The 25,243-nt window shown below is 38.9% G+C and overlaps 1 protein-coding gene across 1 annotated transcript in view; it reads left to right on the top strand.

The window, feature by feature from the left end:
* Window positions 1-24,119, top strand: part of LOC133997469 (inactive rhomboid protein 2-like) — a 32,555-nt gene extending 8,436 nt beyond the window's left edge. The window contains exons 2-18 of the mRNA XM_062437065.1: window positions 6,681-6,830; window positions 9,311-9,462; window positions 10,288-10,471; window positions 11,177-11,398; window positions 12,054-12,182; window positions 12,887-12,996; window positions 13,277-13,495; window positions 13,840-13,951; window positions 14,352-14,426; window positions 14,734-14,895; window positions 15,187-15,275; window positions 15,393-15,456; window positions 15,622-15,716; window positions 15,858-15,933; window positions 16,157-16,257; window positions 16,713-16,866; window positions 21,579-24,119. Of these exons, the coding sequence (XP_062293049.1) occupies window positions 6,693-6,830; window positions 9,311-9,462; window positions 10,288-10,471; window positions 11,177-11,398; window positions 12,054-12,182; window positions 12,887-12,996; window positions 13,277-13,495; window positions 13,840-13,951; window positions 14,352-14,426; window positions 14,734-14,895; window positions 15,187-15,275; window positions 15,393-15,456; window positions 15,622-15,716; window positions 15,858-15,933; window positions 16,157-16,257; window positions 16,713-16,866; window positions 21,579-22,010 (2,514 nt within the window). The 5' untranslated portion in view covers window positions 6,681-6,692 and the 3' untranslated portion in view covers window positions 22,011-24,119. The remainder of the gene's footprint in view (window positions 1-6,680; window positions 6,831-9,310; window positions 9,463-10,287; window positions 10,472-11,176; window positions 11,399-12,053; window positions 12,183-12,886; window positions 12,997-13,276; window positions 13,496-13,839; window positions 13,952-14,351; window positions 14,427-14,733; window positions 14,896-15,186; window positions 15,276-15,392; window positions 15,457-15,621; window positions 15,717-15,857; window positions 15,934-16,156; window positions 16,258-16,712; window positions 16,867-21,578) is intronic.
* Window positions 24,120-25,243: the final 1,124 nt, after the last annotated feature.

Genomic DNA, 25,243 nt, shown 5'->3' on the forward strand with positions numbered 1-25,243 from the left:
AGAAGGTTTGGAGTGGAAGAAATTAGTCTAAAAATGTACATGTGATCAAGTGAGTCAGTCTCTGTCATATGAAAGAAACAGGCTGATAAAAATAGTTCAGTGAAATATGGAGGATTGGTCATTTCAATATGTGAGAAAGTTTGTTGCTTTGCGTTGATGACAGTCTGTGCTTGTTCTGTTTCATTTATTTTAATAAAAGTAAACTTTATTCTTTGTTGTTATTTGGTTACCACTAATAAATAAAACAATTTGTATAGGGGCAAGTAAAAATGTACTTTAGGCAAGTAGATTTCTGCACAACTTGCACGACTGGGCAAGTTAAAAAAAAAAACATTAACATGGAATCTAACGCATTTTTTCATCTGAACTGTCATCTGAAGTTATCTCAGTTTCTTGTTTCTGTCACCGATACCAGAACTGGCACAGCTGTAAGTCTGCAGGTGTTTAGAGGCGTTGATCTGATGTTCTGTCCAAATAATTATAAGGAGGCACGTTACCACTGCCAGCACAGCGATGTCTAACATGCACTGCAACATGACAGAAGTGAAAGTGAAATATCTTTAAAAATAAACATGCACATTTTATTCTAAATAGATCAATCTAACCACATAAAGTCATTGCTCATGTTCTGACTGCACATGAGTTTCATCCACTGGCAGCAACCTAAAATACCTAACCTAACCCTAACCCTAACCCTTTTTAATGTATGAATTGTTTGCATCTGCTCTTATTGAATGGTAATGTTATGATGAAACTGTCTCATAATTAGTGGTAATAATTTGGCTTTTAGCTCATGCCAAAATATTCTTAATACCTATGCACCATGTTTTTATGTCTCATAAAACCCAGTATTTCAAGGATAAGGTCGGGGATTTTGTGTATTTTTCTTATTATCAACAAATCTCAGCACAGATCCAAACTAACAAAGAATTTATCCTACTTACAAGTAATGTTTATATACCCAAAGCCTGATATATCATATTCCTCAGTAGAGCTATAGTCCTCCGTTGTCATCCAACAACTATTAAAAACATGTCAGTGAGCCACGCTGTTGCACTTGGTGACATCTTCTGTCACCATGAAAGCAGAAACGTTAACTGCAGTTTGTTTAGGAATGCTTCCAAAGATAACAACGATAAGATTTTCAGTCTCAAGAGAGACCATGAACGGGAGCACGGCTCTGTTTACAGAGCTTCACCGGCTTGTTGTGATATCACAACCTTTTATGCTCGTTATTGGATGTGAACATCTCGTCTCTGGGTTTGCTTTGAGTTCATAAACATTGTTTTAATAAATATATTTATGTATCATGATGTGAAACTTTGCACGTGGTTATTTGTTGAGCTACTGTGCATCACTGCAGTTGAGTAGAGGATTGGACACTGTACGCTCAGAGTATTTAATAACCAATAAATTATGAGCCTGAATGCTTGAGTGGAATGCAGTTCAGTATAAATGATATATTAAACTCTTGCTCAGTGGCTGTGAGTATTGATTATGAATATTAGTTACAGCCTGCCTACTGTACAGATAGATATCGCAGGCCCGTCCTTTGTGTTCAGGCAGTAGCTTTTCTATAAGAAAATCAAATCTCATTTTACATAAATCCTCATTAAACTCAATCTAATTTCCCCTCATCGAGGAAATTATATATTTATCCTGAGCTCTTATTTATAGCACTTTTCTTGTGTTTAATCCTTCTCTGGTCAAGAACAGGGCCCTGTGGTAACACTTTTACTATTGAAGTACATCTGATTCTTACCCGACTACCATAACTTGCTTTGCAGGGTGATATAAAAGCATTGAATGTGTAAGGGAAAAAGGCTTACAACAGCTTGGCACTCACACTGCCCATAGTTGAGCAAGATTCTCTCTTTTCAACACACAGTAAGCAGAAAACAAAAAATCACCACTGCTATGGATGTGCATTGTGGCTCAGATGTGAGAACAACACTAAAAATACACAGCAAGTGAGACTGAGCCTGTAGTTGCTTTTAAAGCAGCGAGTTTGCCTCAGTATCCTCTCCATGTCCTTGTGTTTTTATATGATACACAGAGCAGTATGAGGCTGCTGTTATAGCCAAAGCTACTATGAGAGCATTAGTTGAAATCCAGTAAAATCTAGTATAAAATGATGGTGTGTTACAGCCAGCATGTGTTACACTATCATGACTTTCAGATTGTGGTAATTGTCAAGAAAAAACCTGCACTTCAGATTGTGTTGATAAGCTTATGTGGCCAAGTGTAGAAAAGCACCCTTATTTTGCGTGTTTGTCTGGTGTTGCCAATACAGAAAGTGTGATTGGCATAAGTGTAGCAGATCAACTGCTGTGTAGAGTGAGCGCGGCTGAAAATGAAACAAGATATCTTGTCCACACCCTTTACATGTGGGTTATGTGTGGGTTACGTGTGGTGTTTGTAAGTTAGGAGCAGTTTGTCCTGAGTGCTGTTCAGAGTGCTGCAGCTCAGAATGAACAAGCACAGTGCAGCCTGTCTCCCCTAATGACACCTGAATAACACTACTGAGCATCAGGCTAATGGGAATACACACAAACAAACTCACAGACTGAGGGTAGGCCTCTCCCTGGGGGTAGAGGCTGAACCATGGTGACGCCCTCTGTGAGAAGCGTGTGATATCACCAAACACGAGGGGTGGAGGTGGCTCGGACGCACACAGTACTGTCGGACTGATTAATGGTCATGTGCAGAGCTGTTTGGATGAACCAGTGGATTATTTGACCACAGAAATGCACAGATGAAGGGACACTTGTTGAAAATTGTACTTTCCAGGTCATGTGACGACATTAGCGATGGATGATGTCATAGTGCACATGCCTCCTCCCCTGACGTGTCACTCTTTGGGACGTGTAATCACAGCGAAGGAGATGATAATTTTTATGACATTTCTCAACAAATCAAACAAGCATATCAGACAAAATCATACTAATGTTGCTAAACAAGACCTATAGAGTGGCATCATACATTTAATTGAAAGTGATGTAGTTTTCATCCTTTATATTCTGCCCCTTGTTATATTCTTGGAAGAAAAACTGATTTATTTTTTTAGAATATTTGTAATTTAAAGATTTTTACAGGTTTTGGTACAGTATGTACAGCTGATGTTGTATCATCAGTCTTTTTCCTGGTGCCTGCTTAGTGCCTCACCTCGGGCTCTATGTTATCTGCGTTATCTTCCCTCTGGAGAATACAACATGTAGTCCCTTCATATAAGTCTTCCTGTGTGGATCCTAACATCTGTCTGTCTGCACTGATAGACTGTGGTCAGCAGCAGTCTCTCCGCCACTTAAGCACTCTGTCCATTAGTGAAATTTCTAGCTATTTCATTATCTAAGTGGGTGGGTTCCAGCCCCTACCTGCTATTCCACTAAACCACAGGTTAGATTGTCATTAGCCTCCTCTCTGTCTCAAGGGGGGCTGAGTCAGGCTTTCAGTCCGAGCTTGTAATCACATATAATTAAAAACACTGTTGGCAAATTGAAATGTACACCCATATTGGCATAAACATGTTACAGAAATGTAATTTTTTGGGTGAAAGTAAGTGACACGGACAATACGTGAAGCTCTGCCTAAGCGTGTTTTGGCTCTGTGGTGGAAGCAGGAGACTATTGACTGAGCCGGTGTCAGGTTTCCCTGCTGCTGCCATTCCTGCCACAGACACCCAGGGTCTCAAATTGATTTTGTAAACCACAAGTCAAGAACAGCTTCAAGGCTTTCAAGACCATAATAACATAATGGATGTGTTGGCCAGGGCTTGTCACACCATAGGGATATTTCTGCAGCGCTGTTGATTTCTATACTATAACGCTACAAGACAATCTCCGTTCCAGGAATAGACCGGCTGTTTGCGCCGCTGTTGACTATGATTGGTAAAAACTAGAAGACGCCAATAAGTAAGTTTGACAGTATTTTTCTGTCCTTAAGCAGACAGAGACCGGTCCTGGGTGCCACGACAACTGCGCTGTTACATTAACTGAAATGAGAAAACAGAGGATGTGATTTTATGATTCATTTGTTTTGTACAGTATGTGAATGCTTGAGATTTAACATGAATAGCACTCACCCAACATATGGCACTGTGTATTGATAACAGGTAGTTCAGTATCACTGGTGCGTTTATTGTAAACACTGACACTGCTCTTTACTGGTACTTTGAGTATTTTTTAAATAGTTGGGTCTACGATATCTGTATTGGCTGATGATCTCATTCAGAGCGACTCGTATGTGCATCATCATCATCATCATCATGTGCAGTCAATAATAAGCAGAGCTTGGCTGTTAACAACTCAGAAGGAAGGGTGTATAGATTACTTACCACCTGGAGGACGCGTGATGATTTCAGAGCATTATTGATCGTGGTGATGTCATCCACTGTCACTGCGGGCAGCTCCACAGCCGGTGTATCTTTTTCATTAGAGGCTCAAGTCTGTGTATGAAGTTTTACCGTGCACTATGTCGCCCACTTTTGGTCTCTGAGTTAGAAACTTTGATATTTTCACATGCAAATCAGTACTTTATTTTTCAGTCTAACTCAGATAAAAGGCAGCGAGCCATCTAATGCAAAACAGTGAGAGAATTTAACATTTTCAATATGTGCATGAACTGTAAGCTTAGGACGATGCCTGAGGAAGAGCGTCAAGCTTGGAAAGTGCTGCACTCCAGAGTAGCTGCTGATCCAAACCTCTGCTGTGTTTTTCATTCCTTTTAGAGTCTGTATTCATGCACATATTGAACAGATTAAATCTCGATGTTTGGATCTGAAGGCTCCCTTCCTTTTTTTGAGTATTTCCATTGACCTGTTTGGGAGCTTTTTCTCCTGTTTTACATGGATTCCTGGAATCAGTATAATTTAATCTGTGATATAAATTAAATATATACATACATCTGAATAAATTGAACTAAATCTTAAACCATGTTTGCACTGTTACTACTGTTTGTACATGGTTGGCAGTGACTGATATTTATTATTTAATTATTTGTGTTCCCTGTTTGTTGATTGATATTTTTAAGATCAAAGTGCAAAAGTGTGAAAGGGGCATCTCCCCTTCCTTTCACCCCACCTCTTCCTTTGTAATTACATTAACTTAAATCAATCACAGAAGCACTGTGTAGAAATGAGGTTTCTATGTTTAATATAACACATTTCTCATCAGCTGTAAGTGAATGCCTAACCTTTTAAGAGCCACTTAAGAAAATTGGCTTTCTAATGTAATCACAAAGTGAGGGAAGTTTTCAATTATTTTTTTTTAAGATTAAGCTGGAAGAGAGCCTGCCGCTATTAGTTCAAGTGGCTGTGTGTTTAGATAGACTGAAATAGTTTCCTTTTTTATTGTTGAGGTTATTGAGGAAGGGTGTGGGTCCTCTGTGTACACAAATTTGACACAAAACACAGAGTGAGCCGGTGTTTCAAAAGAGACGTCTCACTAACTCATTTTACAGTGCACCTGTGATCCTGACCACACACAGGCATACTATTATATCATTTATAGTGCTATATGCATATATTCACTAGTCAAGATAGGCTATTTACTTTCAGAAATGTTCAATACAGTCCAGTTTTATTTTCATAATTATCATTATGTTGTTCCAGTGTTTATTTGCTCATTCCAGTTTTATTCAGATAAGATTGGCTGTTGATTGATATACCAAGGTCCAGTTTCTGAGACAGAGATTAAGACTAGTCCTAAATTAAAGACCAGACTCTGTGAAAATATCCATTGAGAAACAAGTAGTCTTGGACTAGAAACCGGCCCTAAGTGACATTTTTGTCAATGAAGTATTCAGTAATCTTGTTTCCTAGATTACAGGAATTTGCCTGTAATCTTATTTGGGAAGCGTTTGGCTATAATCAATATTTTTATTATTTGCAATAAATCACATGACTTTTGATTTTGTGGTCCTCGACTTTAATGTTATTGTTCACTCTCACTGCTCTCATAGGGTCATTTTTGTCTGTAGCGATCAGCTCTCTTTCACAAAGAGTTTTAAAAATCCACTCTACTCTATACTACCCACCCAGCTCCAAATGGCAGACAGACAAAGCTAGAGACTCACTGGTGAACAGTGTGGAGTATTTAACAAACATTTCCTTTGGTGAAGTCATCTGCTCTATGTGTAAATAATAGGAAATTGTTTTCTAACAGGTTTAACCCATCGTCTAATCAGGTGATAATGAGGAAGTGTTGTATTTACAGCTTGTTTCCGCTAATCCTGAGTGGCCAAAAAATAAGACTCTGCAGGTATAAATATTGAATTCTAAGTATATTCCTCTTAGTCATATCTTGAAGCTCGACCACTTCAGACTGAGCAGTTTAGTGTGGACAATCTCAAGCAGTGCCATTTATTTTGAGTATGATTCCAATAATACAAAACCACAGGAGAGCAGATTCCCATTTTAGACAAAAGTTTCCAAAACTTGGTGCAGAGAATAATACTGCTTGATAATATTGTGTTGTGATAACTCGTGTGAATGCATTTGAATAGACATGTCACATTTTAGGGACAGTTTTGAAAATAGATAAGGCACAGAACAAACAATTTTGTTCAGTTTGTATTATTGTATAGCATTTAGTTTACATCTTATGTGACATAAATGTTTTGGTTGTACACTTTTGTATGGATAACAACATACATTACATACATTATTTTTATCTCTTCTCCAGCACTCTGATAGGATGGCATCACAGGAGGGGGATGAGCTGCCTCCAAACGGGGGCCAATCAGATAGCCGTCTAAAGAGCAAGAAGCCACCGAGCCTGGTAATAATGATACCTCCACCTGAGGAGACGATGTCCCATGACCCTGCAAAACAGGTACGTTGACTATATTGACCTCTACTAGTCTTTCGCCACCTGGCCTCTTCATACAGGTTGTGACTCAAAAGGTGTGAATAGCCATTTCCTCTTCTTATAGTGCTAATGTAAAGCACTTTACCATTGGTGTTGAATTAATACTGTGTAACCTTCACAAAAAGATAAAGTAAAATGTTGCCTAAAAAAATAGATATTTTATTAATTAACCCTCCTACAGTGTTCAGGTAAAATTTAACCCTCCACAATGAAGTATCATAAAACAAATTTTCCTCCTTTTTCTTTTTTTAAATGCCTATTTAGAAAGGTCAAATTTAACCCTGTTTTTGTAATTATGGGTTGTTTATGTTGCTAAGCCATCATGAGTAACAAAAAATACAACAAAACAAAATAGTTGTAATAAAATCCTCTAATCGTTACTTGTAATGAATTCAAAACACATGTCAAATTTGACCCATGAACATTAAAAGTTTGAACCCTTTTCGAGCACAACAGTCAGGTTTAACACCATGTACTACTCACCATATGAACTTCAGCTTATTCAAAAAAAAGCAGATAAATAGGGGTTAGCCAAGAGCAGATGTAAGCAGTATCACAAAAATGAGGATATACTGTGTACTTTTGCTTTGTCAAAGATGCATCACTCAGCAACCTGACCTCAGCAGATCTTTAGTATGTGGCTGAAAATTGAGGTTAAAAGCAGACGGGAGGACTCTAATTAACATGAGTTTTGCTTGGTATGTTGATTTAGAGGATACGCTGCAGGCCACATTTGGATAGAAATATGTTCTTTATTTTCTCTAACATTCAGCATACAACTATTGTTGTGCACTGTGGTTGATGGACAGATACTGTGAAAGGAGAAGTCATGCCTACTGATCATTTGAGCTAGAGTTAGCAAATACAGGGGAACAGAAAAAGGGCCAGTCATTTTTTTTAAAAGTTCAAATGGGTTCAAAACGTGTTAATGGAGTAGCATACTCTCCCTCTGTTCCTCTGTATTTGCCATTTGCTGGGGCAGGGAGGCATGTTGGACAGCTGTCTTGCAGTTTATGGGGTAAGGCCACACATTACCCCTTGGAGGCCCCATACTCAGAACACAAACGTTGGCATTTCAGCCACACAAAGTAGTTGGTGGGCAGAGTTTGGAGCATTGCATGCTACTGTTAAACTCTTTCTAAGAGCAACTACTGTTGTAAAATGCATTTTTAAGTTTTGTCAAGAGCCTTTGCACACCAAAGAGGGGGGTCAGGGAGTTGTCAAGGTCCTGTTCTACATGTGCACTTATTGCCAGGATCATGTCATGCAAACACACGACGATACAACACAGTTATTTATTTGTGCACTCTTTGCTGCATTTGTTTAATAACTGTTACCATATAAACATTCAGTAAGAATGTAGTAAATCAAAAGTTAGTCAGTCAGTCTCTGTAGGGTCTGTACGATTAATTTATTAATAATAACAACAGTTGTTGGAAAGGGTCTGTGTTATACAAACACACCATTTACCTGTGATTTACTGATGCTAAGATTGTTAAACTTTTCTGTCAAGCTTACAGAGAGATTTAAGTGTACTATTTCTAAATAAAGTGTCCAAGACTGTGTAATTTGTATGAGTTAATGTTGTTTTCCGTGACAACACCCTGATAGTGGATTGAAAGTGAGATAGCGTATTTCCTGATCTCAACAGGCTCATAGCCTCAACCTGAACATCTGGCTCACTTATTCTTAGCTTCAAGCTCCATTTACCACCAGAATGACAAGACCATTAACTTTATGAGCAGCAGTGTGACTGCAGGTTAAGATAATGGACTCTCTAAGGACTCACTGCACACCACATAACAGAAAAACACTAAAAACAGCAAGTGAGACAAGTGTCGTTGTGGCTTTTAACAAAACTCTGCAATACAGATTGGTTTAACACTCTCATGTGCACATTAAATGTGCATTTAATCAAGCAGCTGAAAACTGGGATTTAGCCACTGATCCACATTATTGTAGTCACTACAATAACTACCTAATAGTCTTATAATTTAATAGAAATGTCATCTGAGATGTTCCTTTCAGGCGGTCCTGCAATAATTAATTCTCTGTAATTGATTAGAGATTTAATTAGGCAGTAAAGTACAGCAGTCAATCTGTATGTAATTATGCAGATTTATACATATTCATACAGTAATACATGCATTATTTTTCTCCCCTGCTTAGCTTAGATTATTGGATTATTTCTACATTTTAGTAACTGGTCTTTTGTTAAGATCATATACATATACTGCAGTGCCTCTTTAGTTGTGAATAAATCTGTATTCTAAATGAGTTTTGAAGCAGTGAAGTACGTAAATTAAAACCTCCAGCACACTGTCTGCATGCAGTGATCATTGAGAACACTGATTAAAGTTTAAATGTTCCACTCTGTGTGGACAGACATCATATTAAAAGACAATTACCATGCAGTAACATAATTTCTCTCTTTCTCTGCCCAGCCTCTCCGGCCGTCTCTGAAAAAAAGTGTGAGTCGCCAAGCAGCCGGGTCTGCGTCAGAGAGCATCGGTGGAGCTGGAGATGGAAGCTCTTCAGCCAGGGACAGGAGGTCAAAGTTTGGAAGACAAACTTCGCTCTCACAAAGCATTCGCAAGTAAGAAGGAGAGTTTGGTGTGTGTGTGTGTGTTTGTGTTAATGTTTTTCTTCACACCATTCAACAATGGAAGGGCGCTATCCAGCAATTTAATTTTCTTTTTTTTTTTTACAATTCACTTTTTATTGCTTTTCAAGAAACAGTAAAGTCTCACAAAACAAAGACATAAACAGATACGATTACAATAATAACGATAAAACTAAGAAAACATGGATTCCATTTTTTAGAAGTTAAGATTTTTAATAAGCCAAACCCTACATTGACTAAAGTACAGATGCACAGTAAAAAGGCAATGAACGAATAAACCCATAGAAAAAGGAAATAACTTTCCTACACCCAAGTGTATACAGGAAATGCAAGTTTAGTTCCTCGCAGGTCATTTACCCAACATATCATATGTGCAAGTTCAGTTCCCTGTAGTTTGTTCACAGAAACTTCCTCTTCAGGTCCCTCAAATCAATAAAAAACATACAATAAATATATCAAACATACATTCATCAACAACATATTCCATGAATCTTGTGGTTAAGCATAGACAGAAATTACAGGAATAATGTCAAATGTATCTGAGGGTGCTAAAAAGTTCAGTTATCTTTGTTACATTTGTTGTGTGTCTTTAACAAAGGCACACATGAATAGGATCAATTTACAAGTTTTCCATCATCTTCGTCATTATGTTGTCCAGTTTGACTTTGATATGACTCATAGATGTCATTATATTACGCTCCATATACTTCATTCACAGCAGTGTTAATATCATCTGACCTTCCTGTTTGAGACTCAATATGTGATACTTAGTCTGCCCTCCTCACTCTTCACCTGCAGGAATACGGCCGAGTGGTTTGGGGTGGGAGAAGACTGTGAGACCAAACAGCAGATATGGCACAGGAAGAGCCTGCGCCACTGCAGCCAACGCTACGGCAAGCTGAAGGCCCAATATAGAGAGCCTGACACGGCCACAAGCATCGACCAGGGCCTGGACTCCCCAGCCGCACTCAAGTTGCCCAAGGTATTCTGCTGTCACAGAGGCCTGTGATCACTCTGTGCCCTAACTTACACACTCTAATCCAGCTGAGATGAGATATACCAGGGTCTTTGTCACGGGTTCTGGTCGCGCGCCCCCCCCCCCCCCTGCATTGTTTTATGTTATGACACTGAAAGGTTTCTGAAGAAGGACAGGACCAAAAAGAAATGGTGAGAGAGTGAAGTTGCAAGGAGAGTGGAGAATAATGTGTCTGGCTTTAATAATGTAGAGCGCTTTATGGTGATAGACGTGGAGCATCTGTGCCCCAGATGAATCATGTCACTCTCTTCAGTCCTTATCAGACAGCCATACTCATCTACTCACAATCCAATATTAAGTTTTCCCTCTGTTGCTTACCTTCACCTGTTTTTTGGACTCTGTACCTGTTTGCTCTTCTAATGGAGAGGACCAGTGATAAGCAACGCTGTTTTTCTTCCTCATATTTTACACATATACATGCATACACAGGCAAGTGATAGCAGTTCTCTTTCAGTGTGAGTGCTATCAACTCAGCAAAGGTTGATTATCATCTCTGAGTGACTCACTTTTCTCTCCTGTATTGACCTCACTACCCTTTTCTTCAAAGTCAGCTTTTGGAAGAGGATTCATAAAAGATGTAGGTTCGTGTTAATGTCATAGTGTCAATCAAATATTTATATGTGGGTGATTATAATCCATTGTTTTTGCTAGATTGTGGATCCCCTGGCACGGGGACGAGCCTTCCGTTGTCAAGATGAGGTGGACAATCGCTCCCCCAGGACGCCCCTCACCACCCATGGGGCTCCCGTCACGCCAGGGGTCACCTCACTCAGCTCCTTCACCAGCCAGCGCTCCGGGTACAGTCGCTTCCCCAGACGTAAGAGGGAGTCCGTCGCCCGCATGAGCATCCGAGCTGCGTCCAACCTGCTGAGGGTGGGTGGGGTACCTGTGTGTTGTCAGAAAACTTTCAAGGGAATTTGAGAAAAGTTCAGAAATGGGTCATGTTACAATCCAACTTTAATTGTTAGTCAGAATCTAGCAATTAAAGTTGCAATCAGTCAGTTAAAGGTGCTGTAAACTGTAAATAGATTTCATGGCGTTTTCAGATTTAGAAAACATAAGCCGTTGTGCAATGTGAAATTACTTGACACCAAGATCTGTAATCCGCTTTTGTTGCTTAAATAGGCAAAATTAATACAACTAAATATTAAATAGCAGTAGGAGTGGTAAATAATATGTATTTTGATTTTGTAAATGACATAGATAAATAAAGAAATATCTGATTTCCTGAGTGTAATAAAAAATGTGTATAGATATCAGACACAATTTTATATATTGCTATTATCAACAATCCCACAGGGGGATAACATATTTAGGGGTTAAAGGTTTTCCAGCGTAGGTTTGGTAAGTTATGGAGATGTTGTTTTGTTTATGTTTGTATGCATGTTTAGTCATTCCCTTTAAAATAGAACACAGCTCTGAGTGTTTATATTCCTGTTAACTTATTTCTATGTAGAGTAGAGCTGGACCGTTCTAAAATGCATAATGCATGTATGAAATCATTTATTATGTGGTGTGTGTTGTGCAGGGTCGTAGTGGCTTGGCAGGCTCCCAGACAGGTCGCAGTTTCCCCAGGAGGAGCTTTGTCAGGCCCAGCTGGATGGACGAGGACACTGTGGACTCTGCAGATACGTCTGAGTCGCTCTTCTTCAGCAAGGTCAGCAAGCTCCTACTCTATCCTCTTAATAATGCCGTTGCAGCAATTTCTCTCTTTGCTGGAATACTCTTTAGCAGGTTTTTTTTCATTGTTCACAGGTCTTCCTGTACTTGCTTTCTCTTCTGTAGTATTGCCAGCAGTCACGTTTCATTATTTAGATATCATTTCCACTGCTTTTCTGTGTCTCTTATCAGCCTTCTCTTCAGCAATCACTTCCTCTTCTATATATTTATCCTGCTTTTCATCTGTGTTCTTTTCTGCAACAGTCAACAACATGTTGAAACACACATCTTCTTCCAGATCAGCAGCTGTGCGATCTATATACATCTCTTATTCCTCTCACATTATGTTACGCCATTCAGGAAGGGCTGTTTCCATTTCTTATCTCATGCCACAGCTTTCTTTCTCCCTTGTAGATTTAAAAGGTTTTTCTCTAGTCTCTTTTTCCATCTCTCCTGCTCAGTCTGACCATTGGACTGTATTTAGTTGCTGCTTGAAAGAGGCTGCAAAGTGGAGATGAGAGGTTGAACATTCATTTCTAATAAGTTTATATTTGTCAAACCTTACTGAAATATAGGAATGTTGGACAGATCTTAGGTGTCCTATATTCCCCCCTACCTGAACTAAACACGTATGATGCCTGGCTGCTCATTAATTACTGCTCTTTCTCTTCCTCTGTGACCTCTGTAACCTCTGCTGCATAGGTCGATGCCCATGATGAGTTGTACTCTATGGCTGATGATGTATTTGAGTCACCTCCCATGTCTGCCTCTTTTGCTCCCTGTGACCAGCCTGATCATGGGTTTCCAAGCCTGTGAGTGATTATACAACCAAAAACATAATCTATAAACATGTATAGTCTTTTAGCAGTCACTGATGCTCCTGTAGTTCTCATCAGATGGATATAATAATAGATATGGCAATAAAACCACTGAATAACAATGCAGACATACTTTTTAGATTTTCTTGTGTTGTTTATTGCATTGCATATTTTTACCTTTTTTGTCTAAAACCACCTCTTTTGTCCCCCCCTCCCCCCTCTCTTTCCATTGTTAAATTCTTTCCTACTTACTCACCTTCTTCCCAAAACCCAGTAAGGACATTTCTCGAACACTCAGGACACCAACAGTATTACCTGAGAAAAGTCATCCTCGCCGCGGTCGTCGTATCGCCTCCCAAGTGAAGCACTTTGCATTCGACAAACAGAAGCGTCAGTATGGCATGGGCGTTGTGGGGAAGTGGCTGAACCGGCACTATCGACGCAGTCTCAGCAGCAACGTCCAGAAACAGTTGGATGACTTCCACAGCCACAGGTACGGAATTAATAGATGTAAAGGACGTTCTAATGGAGTTAATTGGCTTACAGATAGAGAGAGAGAGAGAAAAACTACTGAATGAAGTCAGCTGCTGTAGTTGGGGGGTTTATTGTTGAAGATTTTTGGGCAGTTTTAACTGTAAAAAGCGACACAAAAGCTGTCAAGAGAGAGAATTGTGGTGATTTACAGGTTATAGTCATTTTTAAGATAAATTAATTAGATTACAAACATTTTTCTCCAGTGTTATGTAATTTTTTTACACCAGGATTGATCAGTATTGGCCTGTCATGATTTCTGATTGTTCTACATGATTTACAGTCAAATCCTCTGCTGTGTTTCAGGCCCTACTTCACCTACTGGATCACTTTTGTCCACATAGTCATCACTTTGCTGGCCTGTTGTACATATGGTTTTGCCCCTGTGGGGTTTGCACAACATTCTACGACTGAACTGGTGGGTGAAATTTTCAAATCTTTTTACACACAATTACCAGTTTCTTGAAAATTGAGACACTTGTTTGCAAAATATCTATGCATTAAAGAATAAGTAGGTCTACTGTGAAATAATAAAAAACAACATTTTTTGACATTCTGTAGTGTCAAAATGCAGTTGTTTTTTTTTAAATTGATCATCAAAGCTGGTAACTTTTCAGTAACTATTGACTATTTGTTGCTGAAAGATTGATTATGGAGAGAAAATTGAATGTGATCTTATCTTATTTTTATCCCAACAAACTGAAAAACAGACAAAATGTGTTTGTTTTTTATTGTCTCATAAATCAACAACACTTAGTCTGTAAATTTTTTGTTAAGCACTTTCCTAGCCATCTGTGTCACTCTGTCGCCCTCTATAGGTGCTCAAGAACAAAGGCATTTATGAGAGTGTCAAGTTTATCCAACAGCAGAACTTCTGGATCGGACCTAGTTCTGTAAGTCACTTGCTGGTCTCAATTTAGCTGCTGAAAATATGGGTTTGTAATTTGTAAGTCAGTCTGGATGTCACCACACACTTTAAATCTCATCCTATGCGAGTAGTTGGGTTACACCCTCATGAATTTTACACTTACTCTTTACTGCATTTCCTGTCAAATGCTGTTGCTATTTAAGGATTTACTTGACCAGCCATGTTTCATTAATTTTCTTTTTCATTTTTAGTTTTTCTTTCCCGCAAATCCCTTTAACATGTGTGGGTTTTCAACATTTGTACATCTTTACCATCCTTTTCCCTCTTATTAGGAGGATCTGATCCACCTTGGGGCCAAGTTCTCGCCATGCATCCGTCAGGACACACAGATAGTCCAACTGATCCAGAAGGCCAAAGACCTGGAGAGAGAATCTGGCTGCTGCGTTCAGAATGACAACTCTGGATGTGTGCAGACCCACAGCAAAGACTGCTCTGTACGTGGTTTCTCTCTCTCACCCTGATGCTTAGTATCTTAGCGTGTCAGTGTGTAAGACTTTGCTCTGGTCTGTCAGTGAAAGTTTGTAAGAAATTACTTACAAAATAGAAACAGTATGCACTCTTAAACACATGCTGGTACATAAAGATAATTACATTAATGTTTTTAAAAACGTAAGTTAACTGCCAGTGATATCAACTGTTTGCTGTTTATTATTTAATCTGCTTGTGAACCTATGAAATAAAGCAAAATACTACTGTTTTAAACATTTAAACCACTGTTTATTCAGGAGACACTGGCCACCTTTATGAAATGGAACAAAGAGCCTGTGGGTACGACCTTCAGGTCTTCTGGCTCTGTCTGTCACCAGGATCCCAGGTGAGAAACTTATATTTTTTTTAATATTTGAAACTTATATGTTAAAATTGGCTCAGCAACGTGGATTACATTTTTTCAAACCCTCTCTTTTCCCCCCGTGTTGCATGCTGTGAACAGAGTGTGTCAAGAGCCCGCCTCTTTAGAGCCTCACACGTGGGCAGATGACATCACCCAGTGGCCGGTGAGGGAACACTGCTACTAATTTATTTATTTTTTTGATCACTTCTGTGTTCAGACAAAATATTTTTATGCACCTTTTCCAATGCTTGTCTCTGTGTCTGAGGCTTACAAAAAAAATGTGATTGATTGTATGTTGCATTATTTCTTATTACCCGTCTTTTTCCAGGTGTGTACACTTCCCAAGGCGTGGAACCACACAGGCTACAGACACATGGACTGTAACATTAAGGGCCGGCCTTGCTGCATAGGAACTAAGGGCAGGTGAGAAATGTGGGCTGATATTGTTACTGTTGAGTGATGTTTTACAGACTTAAAGGTCTCATCATGATCTAAGTCCCACTCTTAATCATTTGCTTGATCACTGCATCTGGAAATTTTTAATTTTTCTTGTCCCTTTTGTAGATGTGAGATCACGACCAGAGAATATTGCTCTTTCATGCATGGTTACTTCCACGAGGAAGCCACACTGTGCTCACAGGTAGTGTGTTTGCATGTTATATCTATGTGTGTGTGTGTGTGTGTGTGTGTGTGTGTGTGTGTGTGTGTGTGTGTGTGTGTGTGTGTGTGTGTGTGTGTGTGTGTGTGTGTGTGTGTGTGTGTGTGTGTGTGTGTGTGTGTGTGTGTGTGTGTGTGTGTGTGTGTGTGTGTGTGTGTCTGTTAGTGTTAGTATATTTCTGAACTCATACACTATCTTTGTGCAGGTTGACTGTCTAGATGATGTGTGCGGTTTGTTGCCTTTCCTGAACCCCGATGTTCCTGATCAGTTCTACCGTCTCTGGCTCTCTCTCTTCCTCCATGCTGGGTATGCAAAGATTTACTTTGTTTTTTAAAGTTAATATTTTTTAATAAATTTTGATAGGGCTCTAGTTTCAATTTCTCAAATTGCCATTAGCCACTGGGGTATAGATTTTACCACATCGCTTCATAACTGCTCAGTAGCACTGAGAAAATGTTTGATATGCTGTAACAAAAGGTTAAGATTACGCTGTTGAGTCAATAAGCTGTGTACAACATTGCTGTTTTAAACAGAACGATTACCAAGTGGTTTCAACATGTCAGCACCCTTCAGGATTCAAACCTAATGACATGTTTGTAAATGAGGCCCTGCTGCTCGTGAGCTGTTTACTCACATGAGCAAGTCTTACTGTTAATTCTTGTGACCTGGGAAATCCCTCAAGTCCAAAAGAGCTTTCAGAAAAAATGCAGTGTGTTAAAATTAATACTACTATTAGCCTGATGTGTTTTCTGTGTGTGTAGACTGTTACACTGCGTGGTGTCAGTGGTGTTCCAGATGACCATACTTAGAGACCTGGAGAAGCTGGCAGGTTGGGTCCGCATCTCCATCATTTACATCCTCAGTGGCATCACAGGAAACCTCGCCTCTGCCTTATTCCTCCCCTACAGAGCCGAGGTGGGTCCTTACTTGCATGCAGGCTTGTTTTTTTTTAGTACAGACAGGTTTTTTGTTTTTGTTTTTTTGGCAAATCAACCTGGAGCAGGCTATTTTTGCTGTAATCTTGCAGGTGCAAAAAAACCAGTGGAAAAAAGCAGCTTGTCTCACAGATTAGTTTAGAGTTTAATATTAATCAGCAACATGACAAGCACTAGCCTCTGTCAGGATTGCCAGGAAGTGGCTGATTTATTTGTGTTACTTAAGTACTTTACACACACCCACACACACACACACACACACACACACACACACACACACACACACACACAGAGAGTCAAGTACACATGCTACGCTGATCTCTGAGCTGCTCAGATGTCTGGGTTGTTAATCCAGTGAGAGGGATTTGAGATATCCCTCTCTCCTCCTCTTGAATTAAATTTCAAAGTTATTACGCTCACCAGATATTAGGGCTGACTATGGTGAATATTTAGATTTAATAGCTACAGAATCGGGTCTGATTATGCCATTCACATCAATGTAGCCTTTACATCTCATGTTGACAATTCATTGGTGATATTTAGGAAATGTTGGTGGAAGAGTAAAAAGCTCCACACCATTACCACATTTCCATTGTAGCTATGGTGTATTCCCTGCTGTTCACACTCACTGGCGTGGCTCAGTTTAGCTCAGCTCACTTACTGGAAGAGCTTTCTCCTGCTGAGGATTATTAGAGCAGACTCGATTGGCCCATCTACAGAGGTCTAGGGGGGGCACAGAAAACACTTCATGGTGTTAACTGTGCAAGTGACTGGAAAAACTGGGCTTAAGCTGACAAGTGTATGAGACTGCTTTACAGTGGCAGTTCTGTCCAGTCCAGCTCTCTCAAAAATAGGATAAATGTTTCAAAAACGTGTTGAGATACATCAAGCATGTTAAAGACAATGATTTTCCTACACAGACCATAGCTTTTTAATTTAATGAGTACTTTTCTCATTAAATTAACATTTCAGTCAGACATTAGTTTTCTTATGTTGGTAGCAGCTTGTTTTAAATACACTGAAAAGCGGAATTTTTAACAGGAGCATCGATATATGTATATATATATATAATATATATATATTAGGGCCGGGACTTTAACGCGTTAATTAAGATTAATTAATTACACAATAATTGATGCGTTAAAAAAATTGACGCATTTTAATCACACTTATTTTTGCACCGCGGAACGTTTCTCACTGGATGAGTTTCAGGCGGACCGATTATACTGGAGCACCAACTAGCGTAGTTCAGACAACAACAAACTACAGTGAACATGAACGAAGTAGCTGATGAGACCGCTTTGGTTGGCCCCGTGGATGGGAAATTTTGTTACAAAAAACGAACGGATGGAAGTGTCGATAAGAGCATGGTTGTGTGCAAGCTATGCAACTAGGAATTCACATATCACCGCAGCACATCGAGCCTCAAGTGTCACCTCAATGCAAAACATATAGCAGCTAGCGTGGACGCTAGTGTGGTAGCTAGCTAATTTCTGAAATGTACTATATTTCTAAATATGCTATTGCTTCACTTAATGGCAAAAATTGCACTGGTCTGTTGGACTTGAACAAAAATAAACAATATTTTTGTTGCTTAAGCTTATGTATTCATTCATTATTCAATCGTATACTAAAAATCCATGTGAAAAAAATTACTTCTCACTGTTCTCAGGTCAAATATTTATATGCTATTAAAATGCGATTAATTACAAAGCCTCTAATTAATTAGATTAATTTTTTTAATCGAGTCCCGGCCCTAACAAATATATATATATATATATATATATATATATATATATATATATATATATATATATATATATATATATATATAATTGAATGGACAAAGAATCAAAGAATGGCATCATTAAAGTATGAATATGTTTTATGTGGACATTGTTACCATAGTTAATCCACACTGTAATGTCCTGTCGGATGCGCTGATGGAAAGTTGAAACAATTCTCTTGGCATGCAAGATTAAATGTGTGTATCTGTGTGTGTGTGAGAGAGAAAGAGAGAGAGTGGTCCCTGAGTCAACTGCAGGTAATTACTCTCTTGGGTGATGTCTGTATGTGCTTTAAAAACAGTCTGACCAGTCGATTTTCTCTTTTTTGTCTGTCTGAACCAACCCTCTTCTCTTTGTAAGTGACTCACATGAGACACCTGTTTTTACACCATACGTTCAAGGAAAAAATAGTGGTATACACTCAGAGATCCAATGACATTTAAAACATATCTGTATTTATGAGCGGTTGTTTCCGATACATTTACTTGTTCCTGATGATGGCTTTTGGAGTAACTACTATTTTCTCAAAATGTAATTTTTCTGTACAAATGACTACACGTGAAAAGAAAACAATCTAGTTTACCTAGATTACATTTTACTGGCACTGGTGTTGTTCTCATTGTGTCTCACCTTCCCCCCTTAAGAGATTAGCGTAATGCCATTGTTTGGGTCCACTGCTACAGTATTTAATGAATGGGATTAGTTTATTTCTTTCATACAAAGACATTGTTGCATAGACTAAACTTTACTGGTGAAGCTTCTGTTCCAGACAGCTTTTAATGAAAACCATGGCACATTTTTGAAGGAGCTCCTCTTTGATATAATTTTGGTGGATGAATAAAAATAGCATTTTACACTTCAACAGTAACGTGTTTTATATTACATCATTTACATTTTAACAAATAATTTATGTATGACAGATAATTGCTGAGAATTTTTTTTTGCCCTTTGGCTTTTGTATTTATGTCTTGATGTCATCGAGACATCTGTCATCATCCTCATGAGCTGACCCCAACTGCTCTTATCTGATATTTGTGTGGTGAGACATCAGGTGTCTCTCACTATGACGTCTAGAACGGAAATCCCACCGTGCAGCTCGCCTTAGCACTGACCAATTTCCAGGTCTTCACACACCAGGATTAACCAGAGGAAGCGCATGCAAGGCACAACACAGGGTAGTCAAGCTACTTAAAGAGGCAGTTTAAGTGGATTATTCTTTAACTGTTGAGCTAAGACCCCATGGCCTCAGCATAAACCGCCAAACAACAGCCGTGACTGGAATAATTTTCTCAAGGGAAAATCAGATTTGATGAAATGTGAAAGCACAGCAACTCCAGTTTCTCCTCTTAAACCTTTACAGACAGACATGCAAATGTCAAAGTCAGTTTCAGTCTCTGTTTTTCAGCACGCAGTGCTTTTGAATCTTGAACAACTATGCAGAAGAAGAAAATATTGCAGCAGCCTTATAGTCTGTGGTTAGGAATATCAGTCATTTCATACTTTTCCTGAAACTTTTGGGATGGTGCCACTAGACATAGACAAGTGGCGGGTCAAATGCAGACTCACCCCTACACTCCTCAACAGAAGAGCGGAGTTGACAGTGGCAGAATTGATTTGAAAACTATACTGTATACTGTATGATTTTATAGCTATTAGTCAAATGCAGATAGATTAAAAGTTATCTCCCTTGACACACACACATACTCTGTTTTAGGAATTTAATTAAAATTATGTAATTGAAACATAATAGTTCATCATGACGGTTGAACTAATATTCCCATTGCAATGTGTAATAGTAAACAATTCATTCATTGCATCTTTAAAGTTTGCTCCGCTACTTAATATCACACCCAAGGGTGAGTGACCGTGGCGCATGGTAGTATCGTTTCAGCGTGTGGGTGGAGTGCTGCTCCACGCTCCTCTTCTGTTTGTGGTAATCGAACGTCTTCACAGATTAGCCATCTACCTCTGACAGGGCCAAGCCTCCAAACTCAGCCCCCACGTCACTCTAATCTGCTCACCTTTACTGCCTGACCCAGAGCTCATACTGTACTCCTGCCACACAACTAGATGTTAAATAAAAGAGATTGCATTTGGGTAAAACTGCCTTTGTCCAGTAAACATGAATAGCATAGGCTCCCCAAACCAATGCCGTATTTCCCCCTGTCAAGAATCATTTGACTGGAGAGACGTTGGTAGTTTTTAAATGCGATGTCCATTAATTATTCGTTAATAGTGTTTACCTGGGTCAGGATTAAGTCTCTTAATGATGTCTACGTTTAAATAATGGCTACTTAAAATACTGCAATGTGAACCTGTTGCTAGTAATCAGGTTAAATCTCTGCTGCTCTGGTTGTATACAAACAGTGTGTGAAAGTGTGCTTGTTAATAATTAAAATACACCAGTCTATATATATTATGCAAGATGTAAGCCACGTAATTTTTCTCCAAAAACATTACTTAAAATGCTTAAAACTATTCCCTCTGTGACAGTGAGAAACAACAGAAACAGACATGCACATTTTGCTTGTCCCTTGCTATGGGGAATTTTGTTTTCAACATGATATAAAATTGATAATTAAATGCCATGTGACAAATTTGAACTCTTATCTATTCAACCTGCATGTATGACCTTCTATAATCTACTGAACAAGACGACAACATACTCACGGTTCAGGCTGAAACACAGTTCTGACTCAATCAAAAAGCCCTGAGTCATCCGTAAGCAGGATGTATGCACTTTATTTTTTAATGCACATCAACAATGATGATGCTCAGCCATACATGAGTCTTCTGAATGATTTTTTTATTGCAAGTGTGCCCAACTTCCTCTCGGACTAAAACCAAATAAACTGTCTTTGTTATTCTGGCTTCATATTGAATTTTTGTCTTTTTCTCCCTCCAGGTGGGTCCTGCAGGGTCTCAGTTTGGACTCCTCGCTTGCCTGTTTGTTGAGCTGTTTCAAGGCTGGCAGATTCTGGAGAAACCCTGGAAGGCATTTCTCAAACTATTGGGCATTGTCCTCTTCCTCTTCATGTGCGGCCTCCTGCCGTGGATCGACAACATTGCCCACATCTTTGGTTTCCTAAGTGGCTTGCTGCTCTCCTTTTCCTTCCTGCCCTACGTCACGTTTGGCAATTTTGACAAGTACCGGAAACGTATCCTCATCGCCGTCTCACTGATCGCCTACATCGGACTGTTCTCTTCCCTCATCGTTTGGTTTTATATCTACCCTATTAACTGGCACTGGCTGGAGCATCTCACCTGCCTGCCATTCACTAACAAGTTTTGTGAAAAGTATGACATAGACCACAACATTGATGATGTGGTGCACTAGTTACTAGGCAGCTGATGACCACAACCTCTGTGCTGCTGATCCAGTAGCTTCTAGCCATTGACTAAATTAGTTATTTCCAGGCCAGCTCTCAGTGGCCTGAAGAATGTGACAATCATGTTTCTTTTATTACTCTCATCAAAGGAATGAATCAGAGTCCATGTGTTTGAACTGGATCAGTCTCTTCTCAGCCTCTGATTCGCATACCTCCATACAACTTTAATCCACCATTTTATTTGTCAGTCAAGTCTGTCACTACTTATACTAACTTGCTACTGGTCTAGCAGATCCTCACAAATAAAGGAAAGGAATAGATACTTGGGACGTCAAACCTCCGTAGAGCTGTGTGGAAGATCTACAGAGTGAGAGTCTGATTCCTTCAGTTCATGAAAAGTCACATCAAAGTAAAGATGCCAAATGAAAGAAGAAGCGCGTGTCTTTTGCCCACAATCACTATTCCCTTTAACTCCATGTTACATCAAGAGGAAGACTGACGCCATAGTGAGTCATCAGGTATCTCGTAGCCCCAAGGATTCAGAGACATCAGATGCCACCTTTTTTCATTTTCATTAACACTACAGATGCTGTCATGAAATACTTTCAGAGTTAAAAGCTGTTTTTTAAAAATGTTTGCTCTTTTTTATGTAAGCACTCAGCATGTCAATATTCTTTGGAGCGGTGAAACGTTATGCTAAAGTTAACAAGAAGTTATAAGTATTTGCTGTGCACCTGAATTACAAATATCTTGAAAGAGAAACAGTGGTCGTCTAAGGCAAAAACATTACATCTAAAACCACTCTCTGCCTTAAACAGACTAGGCCATTTAACAAAGCTGCGTCATTGTTCCTTTTGGTATCTAGCTTGTGATCAACTCGCTGAATGATACTAAATACATTTCTGACCCTAACTTACCAAAGCAATGCCAAAAGCTACTTATACTGTATCTGTATGTTTTTTTCTGTATTTGTCACTGCCACAAACAGTTCAACAGTTCTTAGTCAAGCTCCACTTGCTGTAGGATGTCTCATATTTTTCAGATAACACAGTGGTGCCTAAACCGTTTTGTATATTTACCCTGAAATTAACTCCAGGTATAACAGGTGTCTATTTTTTACTGTATTTTCTGACTTGGTGAAAGTGGTCACTTAATCATAAGATGTCATTTATGTTTCACCTGAGCCTTAATATGTTTTTGAAATATACCACAGAAGGCTCTGTTTTTACCATTCACGCTGGTTTCACCAATTCAAGCAAGGATTTTAAAATTATTGTTTGTCTGCAGAAATAGGATTTTTCTCAAACAGACATTCAGACTAAACCTGGACGCTTTTTACAACCCCCTTTCTTTCAGTCTGTTCTTAGAGCTGATTGCTTGGAAAATGCTCCATTTCCTGCGTTAAATTGTCGCTGTTCTGGTGGGTCCCTGATAATGTGACAAGTGTAACAGTTCAGGCGCTGACACCTAAAATGAAACATTTAACACATGGGTTGCTGACCTTAAATGTGTTGGATGTGGTTTGTTTTTGTTCAAGACTCTGACATGTGTTGATACCCAGCTGCTGGGAAAGCCTCTGTAATGACTGTTGTGTGGAGGATTATATGAGTTACCAAGTGAGTTATGAGATTATGTGAGTTAGACTCTGGCTGACTCACTGGTTATCTGGTGTTGCTGAAAACACAAGTTATTGACAAAACAGAATAGATTGTATGTTGGACAGATGAAATATTTTAATCAGTTTTAACACCATCATGTTTAGATTGTAAAGGTCGTCTGTTTCAAGTCATAGGACTCTGCCCTCTTACAGTAGGTGGGCAAAGTGTAAACAATGCCATCCGCCTCATTTTAGGAAACCTCTTCACTGTGCCTTTTGACATGTGAGCATGTGAGTGTTCAATCTGAACCACGACAACCCAACAATCATGACTGCACGCAGCCGTCACACTGCTGCGTTTGCACTGGGACCAATGATTTAATCTTTTCTATGTATTGGAATTTAAAAAAGAAAAGGGAAAGTTTAATATTAATATCAGGTCATAGTCAAGGTACTGTTCTGTTTTTCTTCAGTTTTATGTGAAAATGTATGTCTGTTAAAGCAATCACGTCCAAATAAATACCACTCTAGTAATAATAAAGTATGTTTGTCTGTGAAGTTTGCATGAGTTCATGTCTGGCGTCTTCAACTTGTTAAAAATGTCTTTTACTTTCAACGAGAATTTTTGAGAACGGCTGCATATTCCGTTTGGGTTTTTTTTGTGATTTTAGGGTGAAAACTTTACAAAAAGCTCTCTTTTCCACGTATCAGCCAGAGAACTATTACTCTCATATGATCGAAAGCTCCAGAACAGTTACTAAATAGACCTTGTGGTGATACTTTTTTTTCTCAACTGCTTTTTAAAAGATCAAGAATGAACCTTAACCTTTAACATTTAAGTCCTTTTTAAATTGCTAGAAAATTGAAACTTGAACATCTACATTTCCATGACAACCAGGTAAACCACATCTGGCTGATGAACACCAACTGATATGACTGAAAGCCCCAGAACAGCTACTGAAAACACCACGTGGTGAGATTTGAACAACTTTTATATTGCTAATAAAATGTAAATGAGAAGATGTAAACACTGACAAGTTATAAAACAAAACTTTTATTATTTTAAGAACAAAACATTAAAAAAAACATTTGTCTTGATTCAAGACTTCGGGAGGCAAAGGTGGTGATTGTCTACATGGGAGAAGGCAAGAGGATGCTATCAAGGAAACATCTTTAAGTATATTTTGTCTATATGCTATAAAAGATTATATTCAGCCCTTTAAAATACATCACATACTGTACACACCTGACAGACATTCAGAGCATGTTGAAAATGAGCCATGAACATGCTCCAGTAAATTTACAGCTGTAACATTCACAGACAGAGAGACTGGACCACGTACATCTTTATAGTCTTAAAACAACACATTCAAGTCAATGTGTTGACACATTGTCAAACACACTACATTGTTTGCTTGTATCCCTCCTTTGTAGATGGTGTGATCCAATATTTGCTGAAGTTTAATAGTTTACTTTGGCATTTTACTGTGTAGTTTTAAACATCACTATCGCTGTGCAGCGTTTCACATGAGCAGCAATCTTTTAAAAACTGCTGTGAAAGGCAAACTTTTCAGGAAACTACACTTAGATGTTGGATGTGATAATAACAGGGAGATGATTAAAAATTCACTGACAAAAAATATT

Source organism: Scomber scombrus, chromosome 2, assembly GCF_963691925.1.
Source record: "Scomber scombrus chromosome 2, fScoSco1.1, whole genome shotgun sequence".
Lineage (NCBI taxonomy): Eukaryota > Metazoa > Chordata > Actinopteri > Scombriformes > Scombridae > Scomber > Scomber scombrus.